We start from the raw sequence: 24,746 nt of genomic DNA on the forward strand, positions 1-24,746 counted from the left end.
ATGCATACAATGCGCCACAGTTCAAGTGGTTTGCTGCTGATGTTTTCTGTCAGAATGTTAAAGTAGAACCTCTGTGTTGACTTTCTTACAACTTATAGCTAATTTTGCTAAACACTTGCTGAACAAACAGCCAGTAACGCTAACTATCAGCTAATTTTGCTGAAACATAGTTAAACTCAAGTTAACGAAACAGATAACGACCCTCAGATGGCTCAGAAAATAAATGAAGACATTCAAATTATTATCAATATCATTATCGTGGAGCCACAATCTGCACTTTATTCTCAGGAAATGAGCTATAATTTACAGTGGAGTTTTTTTTTTTTTTTTTACTGTTAGCATGAGCGGTTGTCAGGTTTATTAAAGGATATTCTCCGAACCTAGAATTTGAAGAACTACTTGCACGGTGTGATCAACAAACCCAACACCCACATTACCCTGAAAAAAACACAACTTTCACCCCAGTTCCTATTCATGTTTTACTGTAATGAAGTGACTGAAGAAACATTGAGTAAACAGGAAGTGAATTGTTTTGTAACGACCAATAACTCATCGTGGTAACTGCAGTCATTCCAGGAAATGAATAATCATACTCTGCCCATACTCAGAGCATCTTCATCAGAAAAATGTCTCACGACATTTTGGTGATGTTTGTTTGGACCCCGTTTCTGGCGTGCAGGCCTGATGAGCATTTTGAACCTTTTGAACCTTGAGAGAGAAGTCCACGACAGGACAGCCCTGTGTTATGCAGCCCAGAGAAATGATGTCCACATGTGGGGAGAAATATAAAGCTAAGTTCTCCGGGGTGACTCCTCCACTGGCCTCGATCAGAAGAGCTGGGAACTCGTCCTTCAGGGCCCGGGCTGCAGCATGGAGCTCCTGCAGGATGGAGGAGAGCTGTATTATTTCATGTAGAAGTATGAAGCGGCAGGAAATGACCCGTGTTTGTTTCTTTTTTTGTCTACCTGAGGGTGAAAGTTGTCCAGCATGACGATGTCCGCTCCCCCTCCCGCCGCCTCTCTGCCCTCCGCTGTGGAACGACACTCCACCTCGATCTTGCTGCTGAAGCCGCACACCGATCGAGCAGCTTTCACAGCCTGGACAAACAAACAGGATTTCATAAACAAGACTGAACCTAATAATATCTGCCAGACTCGAGGAGAAGTCTGTTCACATTTACAGAAACGAAACATCCTAATACACACAATTGCAACATAAAACCCATGAGATCCCCGAATCTGTGTGAATATGTGGAAATAGCTACTGTCTTTGACCTCCTAAACTCTTGTCAGATGGTGTTCTGAAAGTTGTAGAAAGACTAAAGTTCATTCAACTCAAATTCTCAAACAGACTTCATTTTAATATGATTAATACTTGTTCTTTAAGTTCAAATTATTAGATTTCTCTTTAAAACTGCTTCCATAAAATATGTGGTTTTACATCATTATGAAATATTGTTTTATTTGCCTTTTTTGGATAGTTATATAGTTGGTATAGTTGCTTAGTGACTTTGACCTTTGACCCCCAACATAGAATCAGTTAATCCTTGGTACCAAGCATAGACTGACCCTTAGACTAGAGGTCGGCTCCAAAAAGCCTCCTGCTCCATAGACTCCCATTCAACTTCTCTCATCAAATAAAAAGTCAATAAATGTTTTCTACAAGTTATCTCGGTGTTGTTGGCTAAAGTCGTTCCTTCTTATTAGTTTTCTGGAGGTCCATCTGAAAACAAAATCCCGTCATTAATTAGAAGATAAGCCTGAAAAAGTATGTTTTTGGGGGCGTGTCTGTTTGATTGACAGGCCTATGGTGCAGAATAGAATAGAATAGAATAGAAAGCTTTATTGTCATTGTGTACAGGATACAATGAAATTAAGAAGCAGTCAGGTTACGCCGACTACCTACCTACCCACCTATCTACCTACAGTATCTATCTATCGTTTGGAGGGACGTAGGGTCCTTGAGTTTCAAATCAGATCGAGTCAGATCCCCCGTTCACTCCTGCCCAGCTCGCCCAAATATGGTCTCTTCCTGCGCTGAACTGCTCCGAACCAGCAAGATGGTGACGGACAAAAATCCCAACTCGAGGCTTCATAACGGCCGTTCACAAACCAATGGGTGACGTCACTGCTGGTTGCCGCTTGGCACCAAGTCAATCTTTTTGCCAAGTTTAAAGAAATTCCCACAAAGCGTTATTTAGATATTAAATTTAATATCTAATTAATTAATTAATTAAAAAGCTGGCTACAGCTAACGCCGGCGTGGAGGCATGAAAAGTCCCATCGGTTCAGAGTCAAACTGTGGACTCGGGTGGACGCGTTGCGCGCTCCAACCACCATCATAACAACCTATGTTGTTGGAGCCATTTGAGCCGCCCACCTCTGTGATACTTCCTGACGCCCACACGTGGTTGTCCTTCAGCATCACCATCCCGCTCAGGTCCTGTCGGTGCGTGGACACGCCGCCCACCAGCATGGCGTACTTCTCCACCAGACGAAAGCCTGGCGTGGTCTTACGGGTGCCGGCCACTTCTCCATGCCAGCCTCCCGCCTTCGCCATCGCCCGGAGCTGAGCACAGCGCGTGGCGATCCCTGAGGCTCGGGCCAGGCAGTTCAGAGCCGGCCTCTCCCCGAGGAGGAGGCACCTCGCTGGGCCTCGCACCACGGCGGTCAGGGTGACAGCATCTGGACCTGAGAAAGAGATCACCTGATGTCCATCACAATGTGAGGGCTACATTATTTGAGTAAATAAATCCACACCGTTTCAACTCAACACTGGCCAGTGAGGCATTCCTCTTCTGGATTTAATCTTTTTTTTATCTGTAGTGATTTGTTCTCTATATCAGTGATTTCCAACCAGGTGTACATGTACTGCAACAGATTTTTAGAAAAGCTTTTCTAAAATCACATTCAAATTTGCATTATTCTTCATCTTGGCCGAGCAACCCCATAAAGCTCACATGGCTGTATGCATGCAGTAGGTTTCATTTGCATCCACCACAGGAAAATGTGTAACTGTCACGCCTAGACAGGCCAAAGCGTGGCTATTTCACGTTTTGCCGTGATACCGGGTTAAGTGGTACTGTTATGGCCGTGTGTCCTCCATTTGTTGACCTCTTTCAGACTGGTGCATGTTTTCTCTGTCACACATCTTATCGTTTTTAATAGTGTTCAACTGCATACCGATCTCAGCTCCGTCCTGGTAAACCCAGTCCACCGTGCAGCCGACCTCGGCGAACACCGCCGCGAAGAATGGGCTCCCTGCCAGGATGCTGTCCGGCGTTTTACACAGCAGCCTCGCCTCCACCCCCCGTGATCCCACACACACTCCCGCCGGGTCAAAGTTTGGCGTGTCCTCCGCCAGCCACTCTCGTGCCAGCCGGGTGAGGGTGTGGCGTGGGAGTGAGTGCGCCGCCGGGTGTTTTGGCTGAGACATCCTTCGAAACTTGGAATTGGTTGGCATTAGAAAGGGAATCGAAAGCAGATTATAAAGTCCAAAATTAACATAAAGATTGCTTTCTTGTCTTGCGATAACTGTGATTTAGAAGATTCTAGGGGATTTGGACAGTTTGAAGATGCGCCACCAAAACAGATATTAGGCCTGAAAACACTTGAGTGTGGGAATATGTTTTGGAAAAAGGCTCTTCGTCCCTCCCGTAGAGAGTGGCACAATCTCTTGAGGAGGAACCCTGAAGCTGTTCTGGAGGCTCATGGTGGAACAACACCTCACGAAGACACTCAGTCCCTGTGTTCGAATCGCATACTATTTCTTTTTTACTTTTACTGCAGCTACCTTTTAAAAAGTACAAACTGTTGCATGTGTACAATTGGGACATACTACTTTATTATTAAAAAGCAATTGGCCTTGAACTTTGACCCGCTCGGTCTTATCTGTCGCGATCCGAACGCAGGGTGTGTTATTTTTTTCCCCCTTTAATTTATCACCCATCTTCCCTACATACTCGACATGCTCCAGTGATCATTCAGTTTAACCTCCACAAAACTGGTTGACGTGTCTGTTCCTTGTGTGCTGCAAGGTTTCAGCACACAAGGAATCACCACAACCCGAGTATATTCACACGATTGGAACCGCACAAATAAATACCGATGAGTTATACGTACTTACTTCTGCCAGTTGCTCTCTATTCCCGGTGGTCGCAGGCTGTGGAGTTGTGTGTTTCTGAGCACACAGAGCCGGAGCAAAAAATGTGACGTGGAATTTGACCCCGTGTCCATGTTGGAATGTTTTCAAGTTATCTGCTCAGCATTGATCATTGGCCGATTCACAGGTCGACGAGGCCGGTGTGTATATATCAGAACAAATTATTTTTGATTAATTTCAGGTTTTAGTCCACGCATCTGAGAGACGTGTTGAACCCTTTCCATCCTGGAGGTTCCTGGAGGCAGTGTCTGTTGTTAAAATGCTGTTTAAATTTTTTTTTAAATTTTTTAATTCTTTTAAATGGATGCAGCATTGTTGTGCTTAATTTCTGTGCTATTAAATTTTGGTTGGGTTGCAGTCGAGAGTTTTTCCAACAGATTCAAAAACAGTGGTGACTCATTGTAAGGCTATTCTTGCTCTCTGGTTTACAGCTTTGATTAGGTGGAAGTAAAACATTTTTGCAGCAATTTATTGATTTTTTTTAATCTCCCAGCCTGTTGATGTGGAAAAGAAAACTCTGTATTTCAAAATTCTCTAAGATTGGATTGTTATAAGAACCCTTTGTGCGGATTTATGATTAGTTAACTTATTATTTTTTGTGCTTGTGTATTTTTCTTCTGGGTTGTTTTGGCTTCATATTGCTTTTAATTTCTTTGTTTCTCCTTGTTTTGTTGCTTATTTTGTTTTTAATGGCTCTTTGATGCAACCTTTTTTTGTATTTAAACGTGCTATATAGATCAAATCGACTCATTATGAACACCTTCAGATTACTCTAACTTTTCCTGATTGCTTATTAGACAGTGAGAAACTTGCATCTCATTAGAAAGTGAATTTATAACCTTTATTATTAAATCTATTACTAATTTGACTGTTAATAAATCGTTTGCCTGAGATACTTTTCACCACTTGGGCACTCAGGAGTTTATGACCTCATTTGCTAATGCTTCAAAGATCATTAAATATTTAATAAAAAAAAAACAATGAATATTCTATTAATCCTTTATGATTGGTGCCGAAGTGTTACAAATACCATTACTAGTTTTATATTTCTGTCGCTTTGTGTTTTTAGAAGATGCATTATTCAAACGTGAAGCTGTCCAAGGGTCTCGGAGAGAACAATGGCAGGAAGTGCAGTAGTCGGTGTGAGTGCTCCAGGCGTGGAGCTATTTCTGCAAAACCACCAACTGCCCCCCTTTACCCCCCCCCTTTCCCACCTCTCCACCTCCACCCACCCCCAGGGGTCGACTCTCCGTCGAACAGCGGCGGGTGACGTCACGCGGACAGGCCCGCACAGCTCCGCGCGCTCCCGACGCCGCCGCCGCCGCGTGCACGAGCCGAGGCTCCCTCCAACATCCAGAGCGGAGCCAGAAAGCCCAGAGAACCAGGAAGTGAGAGCGTCTACACATGGAGGGTGTGTCCGCCCCTGCCTCTGCGTGTTTTATTTTTAAAAACACCGTCCTCCTCGGATAAAAAAAAAAAGAAAAAAAAAAGAAAAAAAAATGGGGGACTCGGCGAAGACCAGGCGGCGGGAGCAGCTGAAGAGCTGGGCCGGCTCCTGCACCGACAAGGCGTCGGACGTGCCCAGGCGGAGGCGGCGGGTCGACGCCGGGGACGGAGCTGGGGAGCCCGAGGCCGAGCTCGACGACCCGCCGAGGGAGCAGCCGGTGTCTCCGGGCGGAGGAGATGAGACCGAGTCCGTCCTCAGACGACGGTGAGGACACGTCTCTTGTCCAACGGCGTCTCACTTACCGGCGGGGGGGCTAACGAGCCTGCTAGCTTAGCTTAAACATCTGAAGATAAACGCCGAAGGAGGAATGGTGTGCGTGGGTGGACAAAATAATAGAAACACCTTATAACGCGGCGCAGGCCGACTGTTGAATAACAATACTGATCTGGAGAAGCTCTTAAATGTTCGCGTGTTTTTTTTTTTTTTGGTGTGTGTCTGGTGAGGCCGGAGTTTGGCGTGTGTCTCAATTTTGGTCCACATTATGTCTTCTGGTCTCAGCCGAGACAAATCTCCTTTTTTTTTTTTACTGCACATATCACGATTTACAGGAACTGCTGTGAGATATATATATATATATATAGCTTTTAAAATGCTTTGTTTTCAACCAGTGCGCCCAAAAAAATAAATATATATATATATAAAGGCTGTGATAATCGCTTTTAAAGCTGAAACATGGCCCTTTTGGTAATTGGTGTCCCTTAGGAGTTTCTGCTTTTGTTTGTCTTTCCTAATAAATGCAACATAAGTGATGACAAAAAGAAATCAACATTTCTGAGGACAGACTGTAGGCACATTAGAGACACTCTTTTTTGTGTGTGTGTGTGTGACAAAACAAACATGCAGGGTAAAAACAAAAAAGTTTATTGTCAACAAGTCCCTTAAATAACAGAAACCGCCAGTAAGCTGATCTATTCAAAAGTCGACAAAATATTCATGTTTAACGCACCGGATGTCACACGGTTACCCCGGTTGACGTGTTTTCTCCGTGACCGTGGAGGCGATATTTTGATTGGGGTCCCAAATACACTTTGGGCCGCAACACAAAATCTTTATTAATCCACAGTTGGAAATAGTCCCCTCAAAGATACTTGGTGCCAAGAGCTCAAAAACAACAACAACAGCAAAAAAAAACACCAAGAAATCTCAGACTGCCCCTGAAAAATATGGTCAAGAGGCAGAAATTGACTCGGAGAATGTGAAAAATGTATAATACTTACAGGTTTATTTCAGTGTGCTAATCCTCTCAAACACACACACACACACACACACACACACACACACACACACACACACACACACACACACACACACGGTGTATGTACACACTTCAGGCAGAGACTACAAAATGCTGCACCTGCAGTGATGATGAAGATTTCCATTTATCGGCTAAGCGTGCATTATTTGCAAAGTTCTTCACGACAATAACAACAGCAGAAATGTTAACAATATTCGAATATACGAAACCCAACAGACGGAAGAATAAAATACAAACGGCAGACGACACGAGGAGAGACGAACAGCAGACGTTGGGTCGGAGGACCGGAGTAGATCACTGATGTTCTCCTGTTCCCGATCACGGGGGGCTCTGTATGTAAAAACGGGGATCGATCATTTAAAAGGGAGGTTAAAATAGGTGTTGATGTGCGTCATTCTGCTGGACCCGTCTCAGTCGCAGGCGGTCCAGAGGTGATCGGCTGAGGCTTACGCATGCAAGAAGGCTATTCGGAGCTCCTGCTTTCTCTCGCACAAGACGGTACACATGTTCCTCCACACGGAGAGGGATGATTCGACACTTCTTTTTGCCTTTTTTTAAAAAATTTTTTTTTAATTTACTCCTGGTGATACAAGTTGATGGGTTTTACATTTCACATATAAAAAAAAACAACTTTATGGATGAATTAGGCTGCTACTGTTTAACAAAATAATGGCTCCATAATTTTGTAAAAAAAAAAAAGAAGGACAGAGTGGGTGCACCGTGAAAGAGCGATGTTTGTGAACAGAAAGGGAAGAGATGTCTGCAGATTTCAGTAGGTGGACGAACGCTTTGATGGGATTTGTTGACAGTCACTAAAATGGTAGAATATGGCCGCCGTTTTTCTGTAATTCCTCTTACAGGGATGTGTTATCACCTTTAGGAAACAGTCCTTTTTAAAAAAAAAAAAAAAGTCTTTATTTTTTTTAAATCGGCTGATCGTCGAAGTGACGGAGCCTCCTCTGTCCTCTTGTCTGCAGGAAGCGGGTGCGGTTCGACAGCGCCGCGGAGTTCCTGGCGGCCTGCGCCAGCGGCGACACGGAGGAGGCCCAGGTGATGCTGGAGGAGGCCGACGACACCACGAGGAAGAGCGAGGACGACGAGACGGAAATCATCAACTGCTCCAACGCCGACGGGATCACAGCTCTCCACCAGGTGAGGCCCCTTCCTCCTCCTCCTCCTCCTCATCCTCCTCCGGCAGTGACGTTTTTTTTTACACGTGTATTTACCGCGGCGTTATGTCCCCCTGCGCAGGCCTGCATCGACGGCAGCATGGACATCGTGACCTTCCTGTTGGAGCGCGGCGCCAGCGTGAACCAGGTGGACAGCGAGGGCTGGACGCCGCTGCATGTCGCTGCGTCCTGCGGCTACCCAGACATAGCAGAGTGTGTAGTATGCGCCTCGCCCGTCTCAGCCGAGCACAGCAGCTGTGCATGAGAGTACTGTTTGCCAGTGTGGGGACGTCAGAGCGCAGCGGGGGTGCCAGAGTGTTTCTGCATTCAAACAATACCGACATTGTTGTCGTCGGTTGGCAGGATAACAAGTCGGCTAAAGCGCGAGTGGGCCGGAGTGGCACACAAACAAACGCATGCAGCTCAGAATGATTTTTTTTTTTTTTTTTAAACTGATGCACTTTTTTATTTTATTTTGGGTTCCTCTGTGAATATGACGCCTTCTGGTCTAAAACCTTGCGGGTTGTCTGCACCCCAAAACACAGATGAAGTGACAGGAATCCGGAGAGTTTGTTGTGCTTTTCTGTTGCGAAGCGGATTGTCACTCTTGCGTGTTTGTTTTTGTCAGTTTCCTTCTGCAGCGCGGTGCATCTCTCTCTGCTGTGAACTGTGACGGCGACGTTCCTCTGGACATCGCTCTGGACGAGACCACCGAGTCCCTTCTTCAGGATTACACGCTGAAGCAGGGTGAGCGATGCTCTTTGTATCATCATTAGTTTTTTTGCGCGTAGTCGGCGGTAAAAAAAAAAAAACGTTCGTTTCCCACCGATTCGGGCTCCGACACGGATCGCTGCGATTTAAGTCGATGCTCGATGTTCCCCCGGACGCTTCGAGACTCGTGTTAGCGGCATCCCTGAGGCGGCGCGTCTACTTCTGAAAGAGACGCGGCAATAAATGACATCGAGTTGCGCAGAGCAGATCAGCCAGACAGGAAGTCAGAGGGAGAAAAAAAAAAAGCATTGAGCATTCGGTCAGCTTTCAAAATACAACATCCCTCAATGTCTTCTACTTCTGTAACGGGAACGGTGTGTGAAATTCATATGAAATGATCAGCAGGATGAGGTTGTTGTTTTTTTAACAAGTAAAACACAACAAACTCAAAGTAGGAAATAACAACAAACACAAAACGGACATTAAAAAAAAAAAAGAAAGTCTTTAACAATTCTTACCTGCAGAAGCACAAAAATGAAGGAAACATGACCAAAGTAGGAATAAATTATTATTTTTTTAAAAACAGGCAGATAAAACGCTCCGGGTGGATTATAATGTCGTGCAGAGTTTTGGAACAAAACAGCTTCACACACGCGACGTAATGAACTCGTGCCCGGTAAAAAAAAAAATGCAGCTCAGGGTTTTTATTTCATCACATTCACATAAAACTACCGGTTCAGCACACGGATGTATTAGCAGTAACAATTATTTTTATAGACGCCCCCTGATTTCCAAACTTGCAGCCTTTTTACGTGGAACCATTAGTGGTGCTTTGATAAAGAGTGGAAAACTTTTTTCCCCCGTTTTTGGCTTCTGTGTCATAATGTGTGATAACATTCGTGTTGGTGTTATGTAGTCATCTTTTTACCAGACTCCAATCCACTGTGTGAAAATCTGGGTCTGGCCTCGCTTCACCGAGGATTACCCTTATTGTACTTATCATATTTATTATAATTTTTATCTCGCACTAATGGACTTTTATTTATCGTGTTTCTAAAGTAGTGTATTTGCTGACAAGAGATGCTAATTAGCTACAAGTAACTCTGCTGCATTTAATGTTAATCGTGTGAACTTAAATAAAGTGCTACGTTAAGAATAAAAAAAAAAAAAAAGAAGAAGTTTAAATTTCTTGGAAGAGGAACCATTGTTAGCTGAACAGACTGAACGTGTGTTCCTCCCAGATAAATGAAGCGACTGTATGTGGTGTATTTTCTCCAGGCGTGGACTTGGAAGCGGCGAAGCGGCTGGAGGAAGAACAGATCATGACGGACGCCCGGACCTGGCTGATCGACGGCCCCCCTGCTGACGTGCAAAACCCGAGGACCGGAGCCACCCCGCTGCACGTGGCTGCAGCAAAAGGCTACCTCGAGGCCCTGAAGTAAACATTTCTGACCGTTTACTGAAATAAATAAATAAAGTCTGGAGCACTTCTTTTTTTTTTTTTTTTGCTGTAACAGCCAGAAGAAGAAAAAAATGTCCCGGCCCTGGTTTCACACAATTCCTTGCGCTCTGTTCCAGGATATTGTGTCAGTGCGGTCTGGACGTGTCGGCCATGGACTTAGACGGCTGGACGCCTCTCCACGCTGCGGCTCACTGGGGTCAGGGGGAGGCCTGTCGCATCCTGGCTGAACAGCTGTGCAACATGGAGGCTCGCAGCAACGCGGTGAGACGCAGTTAAACTTACACTTCTGTGCCTCGGCCTTTTTTTAACGGCACGTGTCGTGTGATGTTTACATTTTTTTCCTCAAACTTTGCAGGGTCAGACGCCCTTCGAAGTCGCCGATGAAAGCGTCGAAGAGCTCCTGGAGGAGTTGTCACAGAAGCAAGCCAACGTGAGCGCGTGTTTGTCTTTTACCCGCCGTTATAATTTTATGTATTGTTATTGTTATGTTACGTTGCGACTCTCTCTGTCTTTGTGTGTCTCTCAGTGGCGTAATGAACAGTCCATATCGGAGAGGCAAAACCAAGCAGGCTCCAACGCTGCAAACGCACAAAACAAGCGGCGCAGGTTAATATCCATCTGTAACTTCTCCTGAATTTAAAATATTTGTTTCTTGCTGTGATCACAGAGGACACGTTTCCTTTGTGTACATTTGAACCTTCTTTATTCCATAAATTAATTCCACAAAGTAATTTTTTTTAGCATTTTTGGACACCTACTTTTCCGTAAGAAGCACACACACACACACAGTTAAAGAAAAAGATGCATTAAAAACTGTCCCCCTGTTCTCTTTCTTCCAGGAGCTCGGTTTGCCGGATGAGCAGCAGAGAAAAGATGACGGTGCAGGACCAGTCTAAAGAGAGGGGCATCTCGGGAGGCCTGGAGCTGAGCGAGGACAAAGAGAGCAGCCCCGGTAAATCACTTCAAACACGAGTACGACGTTCGCTGTGAATCCGCGTGATCGTGCCGATCCCTAAAGGTGCTGTCTTTCTTTTCCCCAGAGAGCTCCACGGTGTCCAGCCCGGAGACCGAGAGTGTGACCACATCTGCAGTCAGTCCTGCTGACAAGGTAAAAACATCCAGCTTTCTTTCTCAGCTAAGTGTTGTTGTTCTCATTGTGATGTACGGTGTTCGAAAGCTATAAAAGAAATTTACAAATTCTCCGTGTCTGAAAAGTGAAATCAAAGCGGAAGTACCTTAAAGTGTAATATCACCGGGGGCCACTAGGGCGCTGGCTCCATAGACTCTCATTCATAAGCATCAACTTCTCTCATGAAATACAAAGTCAGTAAATGTGGACAAACCTGGGGTGGAGTCAGGTTTCCAGTTCAAGTGGGCGGGGCTTATAGCTCCACCCGCAGACTGCATATAAAAGTGGATGTAGCCTTCAGGTCTGGAAAATTGGGCCAATGCTGAAGTGCCATAAACTGCAATACCACCGAGTGCCAATAGGGGTTGGTTTAAAAAAAAAAAAAAACAACAGCCCTCCAGCTCCACAGACTCCCATTTAACTTCTCTCATGTCTGTTTGATTGACAGGCCTGTGGTGCAGTCAGGTTTCTGGTATCAGTGGGCGGGGCATAGCGTCGTTATCTAATCCATAAAAATTCCTCCAGCTTGTCTAAAAACGGTCCCTTATGGCTCGCAACCGCCCCGAGCAAGCAAGTCGGCGTAGCTAACAGGTCCAACCTTCCCTCCTGCCCAGCTCGTCCAAATATGGTCACGTCTGATGTAAAAAAAAAATGAATAAAGAAAACAACAAAAAATGCCAGACTGGAGTCTTCAAAACAATGCAATTATGCTGAAATTAGTATAACAGTTAGGTTTTTTTTGTGGTTTTTTTTCTCCTCTTTGCTGTGGTCCAGACGCCGGAGGAGAAAGACGAGGAGGAGAAGGAGCAGGACAAAGCGAACCGCACCGCCAGAGTCCAACCCACTCCTCAGAACCGGGACGCTGCAGCCGAGAGTCCCAACACGCCCAACGCTGACAGGCGCAAGTATGAAAAGCAAATTTTTAAACAATTTTTTTTACTGAACTATGCACGCACCGCGGATTAATAATCACGTTTGCGTGTTCAGGTTTCAGGCTCCGGTCAGAGACGAAGAGTCTGAGTCTCAGAGGAAAGCTCGCTCTCGGCTGATGAGACAGTCTCGTCGCTCCACGCAGGTACCGTCCGCCGAAGATTTCAACTTTATTAATCGTCTTTTTCTGTTTTTTTTTTTTATTACGGTGCCAAAAGAAAACAATCGATTCAGAGCAGAATTAGTTTTATTAAGAAAAAAAAAAAACAGTTTTTATCTTAACATGCTTTTATTATCAGAGCGTCAGTGGTGATTTCTCGACAGTATAGTTTGATAACGGCGAACAGGAGTCTGCAGACGTGACGCCTGGTGCACGTTTCTGCTTGTTGAGCAGCTATTCAGATAAATGACTGAATTACTTTCACTTCTCTGCACTGCAGCCGCTCTGCTACCTACTTGCTCTCTGCGTGTGTGTGTGTGTGGGCACGTCTTTCTATTTTTATGCGGACCGGTTTTGGTTGGAAAAAAACAAAACAGTTGTGAGGACATTTTACGATGTCAAGTGTGAAGATGTTAAGTGTTAAGACTGTGTTTTAGGGTTAAGAGTAGAATTCACTTGTCTATTTACCCATTTTGCCTGCTTTTACTTGATGTATATAAATATATATTTGCATAGTTTATTTAAGTTTTAATTGATTATTTTTTTTTCTATTCATATTGCTCTGTTTTTATATTTTATTTCACTTTTAAGTGAATTATTTGTATTATTTATTTGACCATTTTAGTTGGTTGAATTAATTGGCATATTTTAGTATTTTAGTAGTTTGTTTAATTCCAATTTCCTCCCTTTGGTGTTTCTAATGTCGTTGAACGCGAGTGTGTGTGAATTATGGGGGATTATGTCAATGAGTGTCCTCACACAGATAGAAAGACAGACATTTAGGAACGTATGTGTGTTAGATGCAAAAGTAAAAAAAATTCAACCAAAACCTATTTCCCACGCTACTTATCTTACTTCTTGTTTTGTTGAATTACATCAATTTATCTTGGATAGGTATTAATGAATGATAAATAATAAACTCATTTTAAGTCTTTCATACAGTTTCAAAACAACATAAATCACAATATTGAATACAGAACCTAATTTGTAATAAAAACAAAAAAAATGCTGGGATAGAAACTCTGGAGAGCCATAATAAAGAAAAAAAATCTGTGGAAGAATAAGGAAAAAGCAAAAGCAATACTCTTTTAAACGTCGTTATTTGTCTTTAAATTTCCCAATTCTTTTATTTATTTATTCCCGTTTATATTTCCACATTCATTTCTTTATTCTTTTACAGATTTATTCTTTATTATGGCACTCCTATCGCTCCATAGGAAACCAGCGAAACCACATATTTATAAAAAAGAAGCCTACCTTTACTGACTGCTTGAAGTCTCTATAACGTGTGTGGACGATTAAAACATTTTGAGCAAACAGTTTACCGCGTTACGCTCCCTGAGAAGCTGTTTGGAAGAGAGTGAATAATTCACAGGTCAATGACGCGGTTTAAACTCATTATTTCCAGGAGCGTAGTGCGACTTTAACAGCAGCGTCGGATGTCGCCGAGTTTCCTCTCTTGAGCGTTTACTTATTTCTTTTTCTCTCTCTCTCTCTCCGTCGGCAGGGTGTGACGCTGACGGACCTGAAAGAGGCGGAGAAGAGCGTGAGCAAAGCTGCCGACCCGCCGCCTCGAACCATCCAGCCCGTCAGCCCCATCGTCACCGTTACGCCGGCTGAGAGGGGTGAGTGAAGCCGAGATACCTCGACGTCCAGCGTTCGTGTCCGCCTAAATCAACACTTTCATCATTTGTTTTTAATCGTACATATATTATTAGGGGGAGGTGTCATTTTGTATTTTTCAATATGATAACACTTTTTTTTTTTTTTTTTTTTACCGTGATGGCAATATTCCTACTCGTGGATGTAATGATGTCGTTCCGTTCACGCGTTGTAAGCAATGTGAAGTGCATTGTAAGCGTAACTTCCACACAAAAAAAAGTCCCCAAACAATCAGTCCCTCCAGGAAATCTTCCAATAATTAACGCAAATTTAAGCAATTGCTGCAATATTTGTAGGAGCTTGCAGTTTTGCAAAAATTCCCAATTCCTTACGACATTAAAGTCTCCTTTCCAAAAAAGACTTGGAAGTCAAATAATTCTTCTTATAATATTATTATCACAGGAAGTCATTACATATTATTCTCTATCAGGTAGTTATTTAAAAAAACATGTCAAAAATTTTCCCTCAACTTGCGAATTTTACAGCAAAAAAACTCCACTAATTGTATCGCAATTTCTTTTTACAAATGCGTCGCAGAATCTGACATTTTTTATCAGCTATTCCACAAACCACAGTAATATGTACATTTTTATTGAATGTTGGACGGAAAACTGTTCCGTTTCAACCTACATTTAAAACTTTCAACACTTTTTGTTGCAATTGTATCTTCTTTAAATTGATAATAGGATATTTTTCAGTATTTTCTCACGTTGACATTCTCACGGTGTTACTTTCTGAGGAAATTCAAATTATAGGCTGAAGTTGAGAAAATGCACCACAGAAGTACCAAAAATAGTGTCGTCATTTCACAGTTTGACCACCAAAGAGTGGCAATAATTTATTTTCCATGTGTAAGATGTCTTTATTTGCCACATTTATCCGATTTATTTTTTATCAAAAATATGTTTTTTAAAAGACAAAGGCAATGCATTGTTGTTGTTTTTATTTTATAAAAAAAAAAAAAAAAAATTCAAATCACTTGGCAGCCTCGGCTCATTACTTCTGTTTGCTGGCAGTGCTCGGCCACCAAATAAATAGAAACCGAGTCGTATGAGGCAAGTTTTGGGTGGAGTCGTTTTCAAGACAGTCTTTTAAAGGAAATGAGTTTTTTTTTTTTTTTTCTTGCGCTGCTGCGGAGCCTTCAGGGTGGCCAACGCGCTCTCAGTGGCTCGCGTTTATCTTTAGACCTCTTTGATCATGTTTGTTACCTTTACCACATGCCACCCTGTTTTTGGCGGTTGTTTTTTAATGGTGAACTGTGGTGTTTCACATGACCGATACCAGGAGGTTAAATCAGCCTTTTAACTCGGCGAACAGTCAAGTTTTTTTTTTTTTTTTTTTTTTTTTTTAACCCGCTGAAACATTTTGACTTTTTGAGTTGCAGTTTAACTGAACTCGCTGCGCTCAAGCCTCGACTTGCAGCGATCCCAGATGAAGATAAGACAGTCGTCTTGTATCGCACAAAGTTAATTTTAAGTTTAAGGAAATAAAGCTGCCTTCTTCATGCACTGTAAAAACTGTGGATCTAAAACCGTAAAATAATCTAATTTTTTTAAGTAGAAGCGGATGAACTGGTGATTTCTTGTGACTTTAAACTCAAATAAATATCACCTTTTTTTTATTACTATTTAATCTTAACTACACACATGAAACATCTTTGTAAAACATCCAATTTAAGGCAGAAGAAGAATTTTAATCAGTCTGGACGAGAACTTCTCATTTCATACATCACACCGCAGATTTTTTTTTTGTGCTTTCCAACATTTCAAATCTTAGATTGGGAAATACGAGTTTAATCATCTTGTTTTAAAAGTTATGTACGAGTTTCTATCTTTTCAATTCATGGTGTGTTATGTTGAAGGAAGTTTTTGTGGCTCACATGGTACAGCAGGTTGCCCAGTAATGAAAAGGTCAGAGGTCAGCTTTGTCGCCATTGGTGTGTCCATGGTTGAATGTGAAGCAGAAAAATCAGTTTTTTTGGGGGGGGGCGTGTCTGTTTGATTGACAGGCCTGCGATGCAGTCAGGTTACAGCTATCGGTAGTATCGGGTTTCCAATCGGATCAGTCAGATCCACCGTTGGCTCCTCCCCCAGCTCGTCCAAATATGGTCACTTCCTGCTCCAAACTAGCAAAGATGCCAACGGACAAAATCCGAACTGGAGGCTTCACAACGGCCGCTCACAAACGCTGGTCGCCGCTTTGGAAGTCCACAGCAGCCTCTTCTTACTTTTTTGACTTTGTCCCACACGCCTCATGGTTTTCTGTCTTGTGTTTCAGACACGGACCCGGTGAAGCAGCTGGAGCCGGAGGGGGACAAACGCCTGGGAGCGAAGGACCGGAGGAAGGGGAGGAAGGAACGACGCTCCACTGGCATCGTCCAGCCGGGAGAAGTAAGAATTTGAGCCAGAGGTTTGAGAGAGACAACGGTCAGACCAGTTCCTCTTCGCCGTGATGGAGGATGTGATTACTTTACACCCAAAAAAAAAAGGGGAACTTTGCTATGTGAAACTTATATTTCATCTAAAAAAATGTATGCAAAAACGGAAACCAACAGTATTGTCATTTTATTGCAACAGTAAGAAATCCCCAAAAAATGCAATTCAGATATAATATTATTATTATTATCATTATTATTATTAGTAGTAGTAGTATTATATTCGGTGTATTTCCTGCAATAGAAAGTATAATTTCAAGTAAAACAGCATTTTTTTTTTCTGAACAGGGGTTTTTATTCCGTCGGCTATTCGGCTTCGTATCCCACCGTGTCAAACGGGAAGCATTTTATCTCACTTCCTGATTTATTTCCTTGATTTCTGCGCTTCTCTTTTTTTGTTTTGTTTTATTTTGTGTCTTATTGTTGGTTGTCATTTTCTACTTTGCGCTGCAGCCTAAACGTTAAAACGGTCTGCTGTTGTCATTCAAAAAGTTGGAAGTTTGCGGGTTAGGTTAAGAGTTTGTAGAAGTATAAAATTTATGTTTTTAAGTACACGCAAAGTACACACAAAGTAATATTATTAACACCTCAAGGGTTCACTTACTGAATGTTCATACACCCAAGTGAGAAACTGTCTTGTCCAAAGCCTCAGAAGCACTGAGGTGAGTGTTGAGGATCTCACTGTTGTATAATTCAGATTAAAGTCTGTATATTTACAGACCGTCTTGTTTTTCAGAACGACGACGATGATCATCTGGACGAAACAAACAGCATCGGCGCCTCAGAGTGAGTCTCACCGTTTTGACTTTTTCATTCCTGTTCGGTTTAATTTATGATTTCACATATTTCGGTGACAACATCACGGAATAACTTGGTTCTAGGAGTTTTGATGTGTTTAAACTCAAGTTGAGCTAAAAAAAAACAGGTCTTCCTGTTACACACTTGGAGTCGTGACAAATAAATGCCTCGAAAATACGAAATACTGTCTGGTGAATATTTCGTATCGGAGTTATTTATACCAGCAGCGATGCAAATTTGCAACAGCTTTAAAAAATTTAAATAAAAAGTTTAAATGGATTCACGCCAGCTCGTTGTTAAATAAAAAAAACTAAAAGTTGGATTCAAAAAGGCAAAACATATTTTTAAATCAAATATACCACTGTAGAGACTAAATTTCAAAACTATCCAGTCCCTCCAGGTTTTTTTATTGTGATTCTTACAATCAAAAATGTTTAATTTTGCTGTGGATCTTTTCAAAACTAATTTGTGGGCTTTTCAGTGAGTTTCAATCAATGAGTTTTTTTTGTATGTATAATGTAACGTAGTTGCTGTTGTAGTTTCGTGTCTGCGTGGAGGAATTTAAAACTCTACTGTGTCTCTGCAGCTGGACCCAACTGGGAGGCTCGTCCTCTGACTACAGAACGGTACGTGTCCGACGCTCTCCGCACACATTCCTGATAAACTGTCCCGAGGGCCGAAAGTGAAATACAGCCGAACGAATCCGGGGCAGGAATGATACCCGACAGGCTCCGGAGAGAAACTAACAGAAACGCCTGGCAGGCTGAAACACACCAAGCCATGGCCACCTGCACAGATTATTGCCAGAGCTTTGTCTCCCTCCAGTTAAAAAGTAAAAAACTTTGGTTATATATTGGATGAAATGCAGTTTTCAAACACTTGATGTGTAAAAATAGTGCTTTTTGAGGCCTAATATCTAAATAATGACGGGATTATTTTCACGTGGACCGTCAGAAAACTAATCAGAAGGAGCGACTTTAGCTAAAAACACAATAATGACTTGTGGAAAACATTTACTGACTTTGTATTTCATGAGAGAAGTTGAATGGGAGTCGATGGATCCCGGAGGCTTTTTGTAGCCAACCCCTACTGGCCCTCAGTGGTATTGCACTTTAATGCATTGATTATGCATCAGCCTCATTATTCAGACCCGGAAGCTACGTCCACTTTAATGTACAATCCATGCTGCAAATGTGCCGCCTCATTAAAAACTTGTCTTTCAAAATAAAAGCACGGCATCAGAAATTCTACACACTTCCAAATAACATCTTTGACCCAATTTTGGGTCACTACCCACCAGTTGAAAACCACTGCTTTAGAGGCTGTATCTTCAGGCTGATGTGCTCTAATAGTGTGTGTTGTGTGTGTGTTCATCCAGCTGTACTTCAAGGTGCTGCAGGACAACCTGTCTCTGAAGGACAAGCTGCAGGAGATGGAGCTGCTGCTCAGCCAAAACAAAGTTGAGCTGGAGAGACTCCGACAGGTCCGGCAGGTTTGCTGCTTCCACCTTTAGCAGTGTGTGTTGGTGTGCGTAACAAGCACAGACGGCATGTTATGACGTTAAATAATTGAGGTGTATTTATTGCTGCTCGTTAAGTCTTGCTGTCATGTTTCGACTGTAAAACTTGTAATGGATGTCTGATTTACATGAACTAATTTAGTACTAATAGCAGCTCAAACTTGACTGCAACAGCTGCGTAGTTTAAACTGTCGGATGACTCCTCCTCCTCCTCTTCCTCCTCCTCCTCCTCCTCCTCCTCTCGTCGACAGAATCAGGAGAGCGGCGGCGACCGACCGGCCCTGCTCGAGCTGGAGAGATACGTAAGTCTCCTCCTGCCAGGAACTTTTTGACTGTTTGTTTTTCTAAGATGAAACGGAGCTGTCGCTTCCTGTTCCTGAGCTGCGACTTCACGCTGTGGCGAGGCGGCGGAGGTCGTTAGCCGCAGACTCGCCTCTGTGAGGTGCGGTAACGATGCCGAGGCCGGAGGGGGCGAGCGCCAGCGCTAACGGCTCCGCAGGCCCCGGCGGAGCGTGAAGTGTCGGACGGGATGTCGTCAGGACTCGGTGCACAGTTGTTATGTAAAAGCAGGTGAAATGGTTTTTTTTTTTTTTTTTTTTTTTTTTTTTGCTTCGGTTCACAGGAGAAGTTGGCCCTCCAGAGGAAAGCGGTGGAGCTGGAGGATGAGCTGAAGGTACGGCTGTTCGCTTTAATAGGGATCACTGCTGTACAAATCCGATGCTCCGGTCTTGAGGGAACTATAGATATAAGTAAACTGAATGACATTAACTGAACAAGAAATGTATACATTCAATTAGGCGCAAAGAACCCATCCTCGGTCCATTTATATCGAGGCAAACATCTTAGTGACACATTTACTTCTAAAAGGTTCTCGAGCTAAAACCAAAAGACTTTTAACTGTATATGTGTATATTTTAACAGCCTACAGGGTTCTTGGTTTGTCATTAGCTTCGCTGTGGTTTAAGCCAACGGTGACGTCACCCCGTTGGTTTGTGAACCGCCGTTATGAAGAGTTCGGAATTTTTCCGTCGCCATCTTGTTAGTTCGGAGCAGGAAGTGACCATATTTGGATGAGCTGGGGGAGGAGCGAGCAGCGGATCTGACTGATCTGATTAAAAACCTGTAACCTGACTGCCTGTCAATCAAACAGACACGCCTCCCCCCCCAAAAAAAACACGTCTTTTTGAAGCTTATTTTCAAATTAATGACGGGGTTATTTTAAGATGGGCCGCTGAAAAATGTACAAGAAGGAGCGACTTTAGCTAACAACACTGAGATAACTCGTAGAGAAAATTTATTGACTTAGAATTTCATGAGATATTGAATGGGAGTCTATGGAGCCGGAGGCTTTTTTTTTTTTTATCCGACCTCTAGTGGCACTTGGTGGTATTGCAGCTTAAGACACTTCTGCATCGGCCTCCATTTTCAGAGCCGGAAGTTAAGTGTGTTTTGTACTTCAAAAATCACCCGGTCCTATAAAACCCCTCCACTTCTTCCCCAGAAGATGCATTGTAGGGCGTTTTCATCCCCGGAAAGTCTGAAGCACGCGTAGGAACTTTCCATAGCTATACACCGACGTCGTTTTAGTCTGTGGTCTTTTAGTATCTCGATTTTAGTTACTCGTGCATAATTTTTGTTCTTTTCTCTCTATATGGCCACTTCGGGGCTCCGTACCAAAGAGACTCAGCATAAACATGAATAGGAAACACAGCCGGCTGAAATGCAGCCGAATGAACCTTTTTAAGAGTCTAAAATCGAAATGTTTCATCTGTCTGTAGGTTCTGGGGGACCTCAGAGCAGACAACCAGCGGCTGAAGGACGAGAACGCCGCCCTCATCCGAGTCATCAGTAAACTCTCGAGATGAACCGGGAAGAAAAAAAACGAAAAAAAACCTACGTGGAGATTTAAACAAAAAAACAAACAAAACAAAAAAAAAAAGTATTACTGGATTTATTTTTTCTCAAACTACGAAGAGAGACGCTGCACAACGTCAAACTGGAGCGACAGATTTTCAGGGTGACCGCCTGTGTTCGGGCCTTTTTATGTTCCGGCAGATCTACTGTATAACAAGCTGAGCTGCACCTCCTGTGGACCGGCGGGACCTTCCTTGCTCACATCCACTTTTATAATATTACGTTTTTAATGTTGTATTTTTTTAAACTGGAATATTTTAATGTGCTTTCGCTCCGTTGAAAACTTTGTATAAAAAAAAATCTGTACTAAAGCCATGCACAGTGAGCGCTCGCGGTGATGTTTTTAGAGAGTTTTCTCTGCCTCTGAAAGGCGTCGGAGAAATAATATTACAAAAAAAAAAAAAAAAAAAAAACTTAAATGTGCCAAAAAGCAGCCCCAATTTTTTTTGCATGTCCTTTTGGGGGGAAAACTCCCAAGTGGTCAGTGTTGTTTCTCAGGACGAGTCTTGGGTCGATGCTTTGTTTTTTGTTGTGTTTTTTTTAGCCGGCTGCTGTACAGGTGGACCAAATTTGCATGCTCATCTCTCCCCGCTCCTCTGAATGTATATTTAATGTGTATATTTATGTCCTGACAAGGTGACGTTAAAAAGTGCGGTCGCCGGTGTTTCAGAGGGACTTTTTAACAGAACGTTGTTTGTTACAAATGTGAGATCTTTTCGGGGGGTTTGTGGAGGACGCATGCTTCCGACTCTTGTACTGTACGCTGGGAGGAATTCGCCATTTTTTTTTTTCGACTGGATGCTTGTGAAAGCAGCGACCCCTGAGCGGAGTATTTTCACCCTGTGACGGACGGCTGTCGTCGGGACAGACAGGCCAGATGGGTCAACTTCTGAATGTTTACTTTGATTTTTAAAAGGAGGAAAAACAAAAAGATGCATGTCACGTTGTATTTTGAAGCTGTGCCTTTCGATATACATTTGTAAGTAATATTTCTATTTTGCTTTGGCAGCGTACACTGGTGAGTACAAAATACAGTATGGGCATAAACGACGAAGGATCTGTTGTTTTTTTCCGTTTATGACGTTTTAAGTTTTCATAAAATCACATTTGTAAAAAGTTACGGAGAAACATACATTTGCGTTTTTACATAATTAGTTGTATTTTTTTTTAAATATTTTATGTACATGTTGCCGTTTCTGCTGTTGAATGCAGAGCCAGTAATAGTAATTTTTGTATTGACACTTTTACACAATTGACACAATTAATGCAGCTTAAAAAGATAAAACATTAGTCTGGGTGGAAAAAAAGATGCCAAAATGAAAATCCGACGTCAACGAGCCTCTAATTGGAAACACAAAAGGATCTTAAGCCAAGTCATTAAAGAGGATTAAAGTCGGAGTGAGTCAGCAGCTCCCTGAAATTCAGGTCATGTGCTTCACGGTCTTTCGACCAAACTGTCGTTACCACCAATAGAAGCAAGAGCCAAACTCTGCAGGGGATGTTTTTTTTTTATTTTTTTAATAACATCAACATAATACAAAACACTCCACACGGGTTCGATTCATAGTAGTAACAAAAAAAAACAAGGTATTTACAGCCGATATAAAAGGGAGTCCCGAGAGCAGTTCACTCTTTGAACTTCCACTCCTGGCGGCACATGGGACACTGCTGCTGCACCTGCTGCGAGTTCAGCCACTTCAGGATGCAGTGCATGTGGAAACAGTGGGAGCACTGACCCCAGACCAGCGGGCAGTCGTCTCCAGGCACTTTACCTGCGAACAAAATAAGTTAAAAAAAAAAAAAAGATGACGTGAACCATCAAGTCTCGGAACTGAAAACTGACATCTGTTGAGGGCATAAATGTTGAGTCTTAAACATGGACTGTATATGAACGTGGACGTCGCTTCCGCGTCTGAAATATGGTGTGGAAATGCCTTAAACTGCAATACCGCCAGGTGCCACTAGGGGCTGGCCTCAAAAAGCCTCCGTCTCCATAGACTCCCATTCAACTAGTCTCCGAAACTTCTCGGTCAATAAAATTTCTCCACCAGTTATCTCGGTGTTGTTGTCTTAAATCGCTCCATTTTATTAGTTTTCTGGCGGTCCATCTGAAAATAATCCCGTCATTAATTAAAAAATAAGATTCAAAAAGATGTTTGTTTGTTTTTTGGGGGGGGCGTGTCTGTTTGATTGACAGGTCTGTGGTGCAGTCAGGTTACAGCTATCGGTGGGCGGGACTTAGTATCAGATCAGTCAGATTCACAGCTTAAGCATTTATTTTATTTATTTTTACATATTTATTTTTGAATTATTATCCCTTTGTTATCGCTCTACTCATTTCCCAAAACATTATTTATTTCGGTATATTCCTTTCATGCATTTGGTTGATTTTGTTTTCTTGAGTTGCATTATGGGAAAGGAAGGATTCAGTGTTTCTGGATGACCTTTAACTACAAAATACCCATCACGCACACGGTTGCACTGTTGTTTAGTTAATATTATTCGGTTTTTACTTGTATATAATGTGCATTTTTAATTTAATTTTTTTTTTAATATGTTTTACTACCTATTTTTATTATTATTATTATTATTCTGTCATTTGTATTGCTTTGCCCCTTGCAACTTAACATTTTATTTTTTTATTATTATTTTTTTTTTAAATCAAGAAAACAGCAAACAGCTGGTTGGATTTAAAAATGTTCCGTTTGGGTCACTCACAGTCCGGGCAGCAGCCGTTAAACGGCATCCTGCAGATCCCGCAGTTCTCATCGTTGGCCACCCACAGCCAGGAGGCCACCCCGTTCCACTGCCGGATCTTCACCTTCATCCTCCCCGAGTCTGGTCAACAACAACAAACAAACAAACAAACAAAAAACCGCGTCAGCCGACCGCCGTTAGCCCCCCGGGGAGCTAACCGAGAGCTAATGTTCACACGTGACGAGCTGCAGCTCGGATATGAGCGTACTTACGTAACGCGACGTGGTCCTTTTAGAAGTCCAGTGAGAGTTATGGTAAACAGTTTCTCAGCGCAAAGGAAAACATTTTACGCCCGGTTAGATGGCTTGTTAACTAATGGAAGCTAAGGCTTCTTTTTTTTTTTTAGCAGCCCCGGGGAGGGAGGGGGAGAGGAGGAAGGGGAGGAAGGGTGCAATCCTTCTTCTTCTACTGTTCCGGCAGGCTGTTGTTGCAAGGATGGGAAACAGCGCACTCTGCTGTCCAGTTTGGCAAATGACCATCAAAAAGTTTGGATTGTTTTACAGGAAAAACAAACAAACAAACAACCTTATTTAGTTAAAAGTAATTAACAATAACAAGGGGGGAGTCTTTACAGCAAAACTCTGAAAAACTACCTGCTAATTATTTTACAAGCCTTCTCATGGTTGGAAATGGAGAGAGTGTCATTTTATTGTTTATACGTTTGGTTTTAAATTGAATTTATTAGCTACAATTATTTATCTTTTAGGAGGTTTTTTTTTTAATTTGATTGTACGATTTTAGAGTATTTTCACTTTTTAATTTGTTGCTACTGTATAATTATGAATTATATTTAATTGTATTTAATTTAGGCTATTTTGTTTCTAAAGAAGCCAACATTTGCTTGTTAATTTTCAGATTAAGATTTATTATGTATATATCAAAGGTTTCCAAACCTTTTGGGATTTAATACAAGTATTGTAAAGTATTCACATTGTTTTTTGATGATGGGATCAAATAAATAGAAACACAAATATGGTCCTAATCCTACAATATCTGTCTATTACTCTGTTGCTTTCTACTCTTTTTATCTGATATTTTCACATGACAAACTGAACAGTTTCTGCTTGTCACTATGCGCCTCCTTCTCTGTCTATAATTCTGTGAACTGGTCATGAAAATAATCTCCAAATACAGGTACATAGAGTCCTATTATAGACACCCTACTGAATTAATAATCA

The 24,746-nt window shown here is 42.4% G+C and overlaps 3 protein-coding genes across 5 annotated transcripts; 1 reads left to right on the forward strand and 2 right to left on the reverse strand.

Annotated features, from left to right (window-relative positions):
* Positions 1 to 264: 264 nt before the first annotated feature.
* On the reverse strand, positions 265 to 4,384 carry LOC138634662 (nicotinate-nucleotide pyrophosphorylase [carboxylating]-like). Of its 2 annotated transcripts, XM_069721717.1 has the most exons (5): positions 4,126 to 4,384; positions 3,183 to 3,444; positions 2,380 to 2,690; positions 966 to 1,097; positions 265 to 879 (listed from the first exon to the last, which is right to left on the reverse strand). In XM_069721717.1, exons 2-5 carry the CDS (start codon positions 3,433 to 3,435, stop codon positions 619 to 621), a joined length of 957 nt encoding a protein of 318 aa, XP_069577818.1. In that variant the 5' UTR covers positions 3,436 to 3,444; positions 4,126 to 4,384; the 3' UTR covers positions 265 to 618. The 2 variants fall into 2 exon arrangements, with proteins under 2 accessions (XP_069577818.1, XP_069577817.1); XM_069721716.1 differs by lacking the exon at positions 4,126 to 4,384 and having other exon boundaries at positions 3,183 to 4,112.
* Positions 4,385 to 5,477: 1,093 nt separating this feature from the next.
* On the forward strand, positions 5,478 to 21,861 carry ppp1r12c (protein phosphatase 1, regulatory subunit 12C). Of its 2 annotated transcripts, none has more exons than XM_069721714.1 (20): positions 5,478 to 5,872; positions 7,901 to 8,075; positions 8,175 to 8,305; positions 8,721 to 8,839; positions 10,082 to 10,241; positions 10,382 to 10,526; positions 10,621 to 10,695; positions 10,792 to 10,871; positions 11,105 to 11,217; positions 11,306 to 11,373; positions 12,169 to 12,299; positions 12,382 to 12,469; positions 13,992 to 14,109; positions 16,424 to 16,536; positions 17,317 to 17,366; positions 17,965 to 18,004; positions 18,757 to 18,870; positions 19,149 to 19,199; positions 19,520 to 19,570; positions 20,676 to 21,861. In XM_069721714.1, the coding sequence occupies exons 1-20, from the start codon at positions 5,661 to 5,663 to the stop codon at positions 20,760 to 20,762; spliced, it is 2,121 nt and encodes a 706-aa protein (XP_069577815.1). In that variant the 5' UTR covers positions 5,478 to 5,660; the 3' UTR covers positions 20,763 to 21,861. The 2 variants fall into 2 exon arrangements, with proteins under 2 accessions (XP_069577815.1, XP_069577816.1); XM_069721715.1 differs by having other exon boundaries at positions 18,757 to 18,861.
* On the reverse strand, positions 21,330 to 23,966 carry anapc11 (APC11 anaphase promoting complex subunit 11 homolog (yeast)). Its single transcript, XM_069721718.1, has 3 exons — positions 23,781 to 23,966; positions 23,530 to 23,649; positions 21,330 to 22,583 (listed from the first exon to the last, which is right to left on the reverse strand). Exons 2-3 carry the CDS (start codon positions 23,636 to 23,638, stop codon positions 22,438 to 22,440), a joined length of 255 nt encoding a protein of 84 aa, XP_069577819.1. The 5' UTR covers positions 23,639 to 23,649; positions 23,781 to 23,966; the 3' UTR covers positions 21,330 to 22,437.
* Positions 23,967 to 24,746: the final 780 nt, after the last annotated feature.

This window comes from Brachyistius frenatus, unplaced genomic scaffold (assembly GCF_029030835.1).
Source record: "Brachyistius frenatus isolate BFR_SWC_R1_liver_20210118 unplaced genomic scaffold, ASM2903083v1 Contig_271, whole genome shotgun sequence".
In the NCBI taxonomy this organism is placed as follows: domain Eukaryota; kingdom Metazoa; phylum Chordata; class Actinopteri; family Embiotocidae; genus Brachyistius; species Brachyistius frenatus.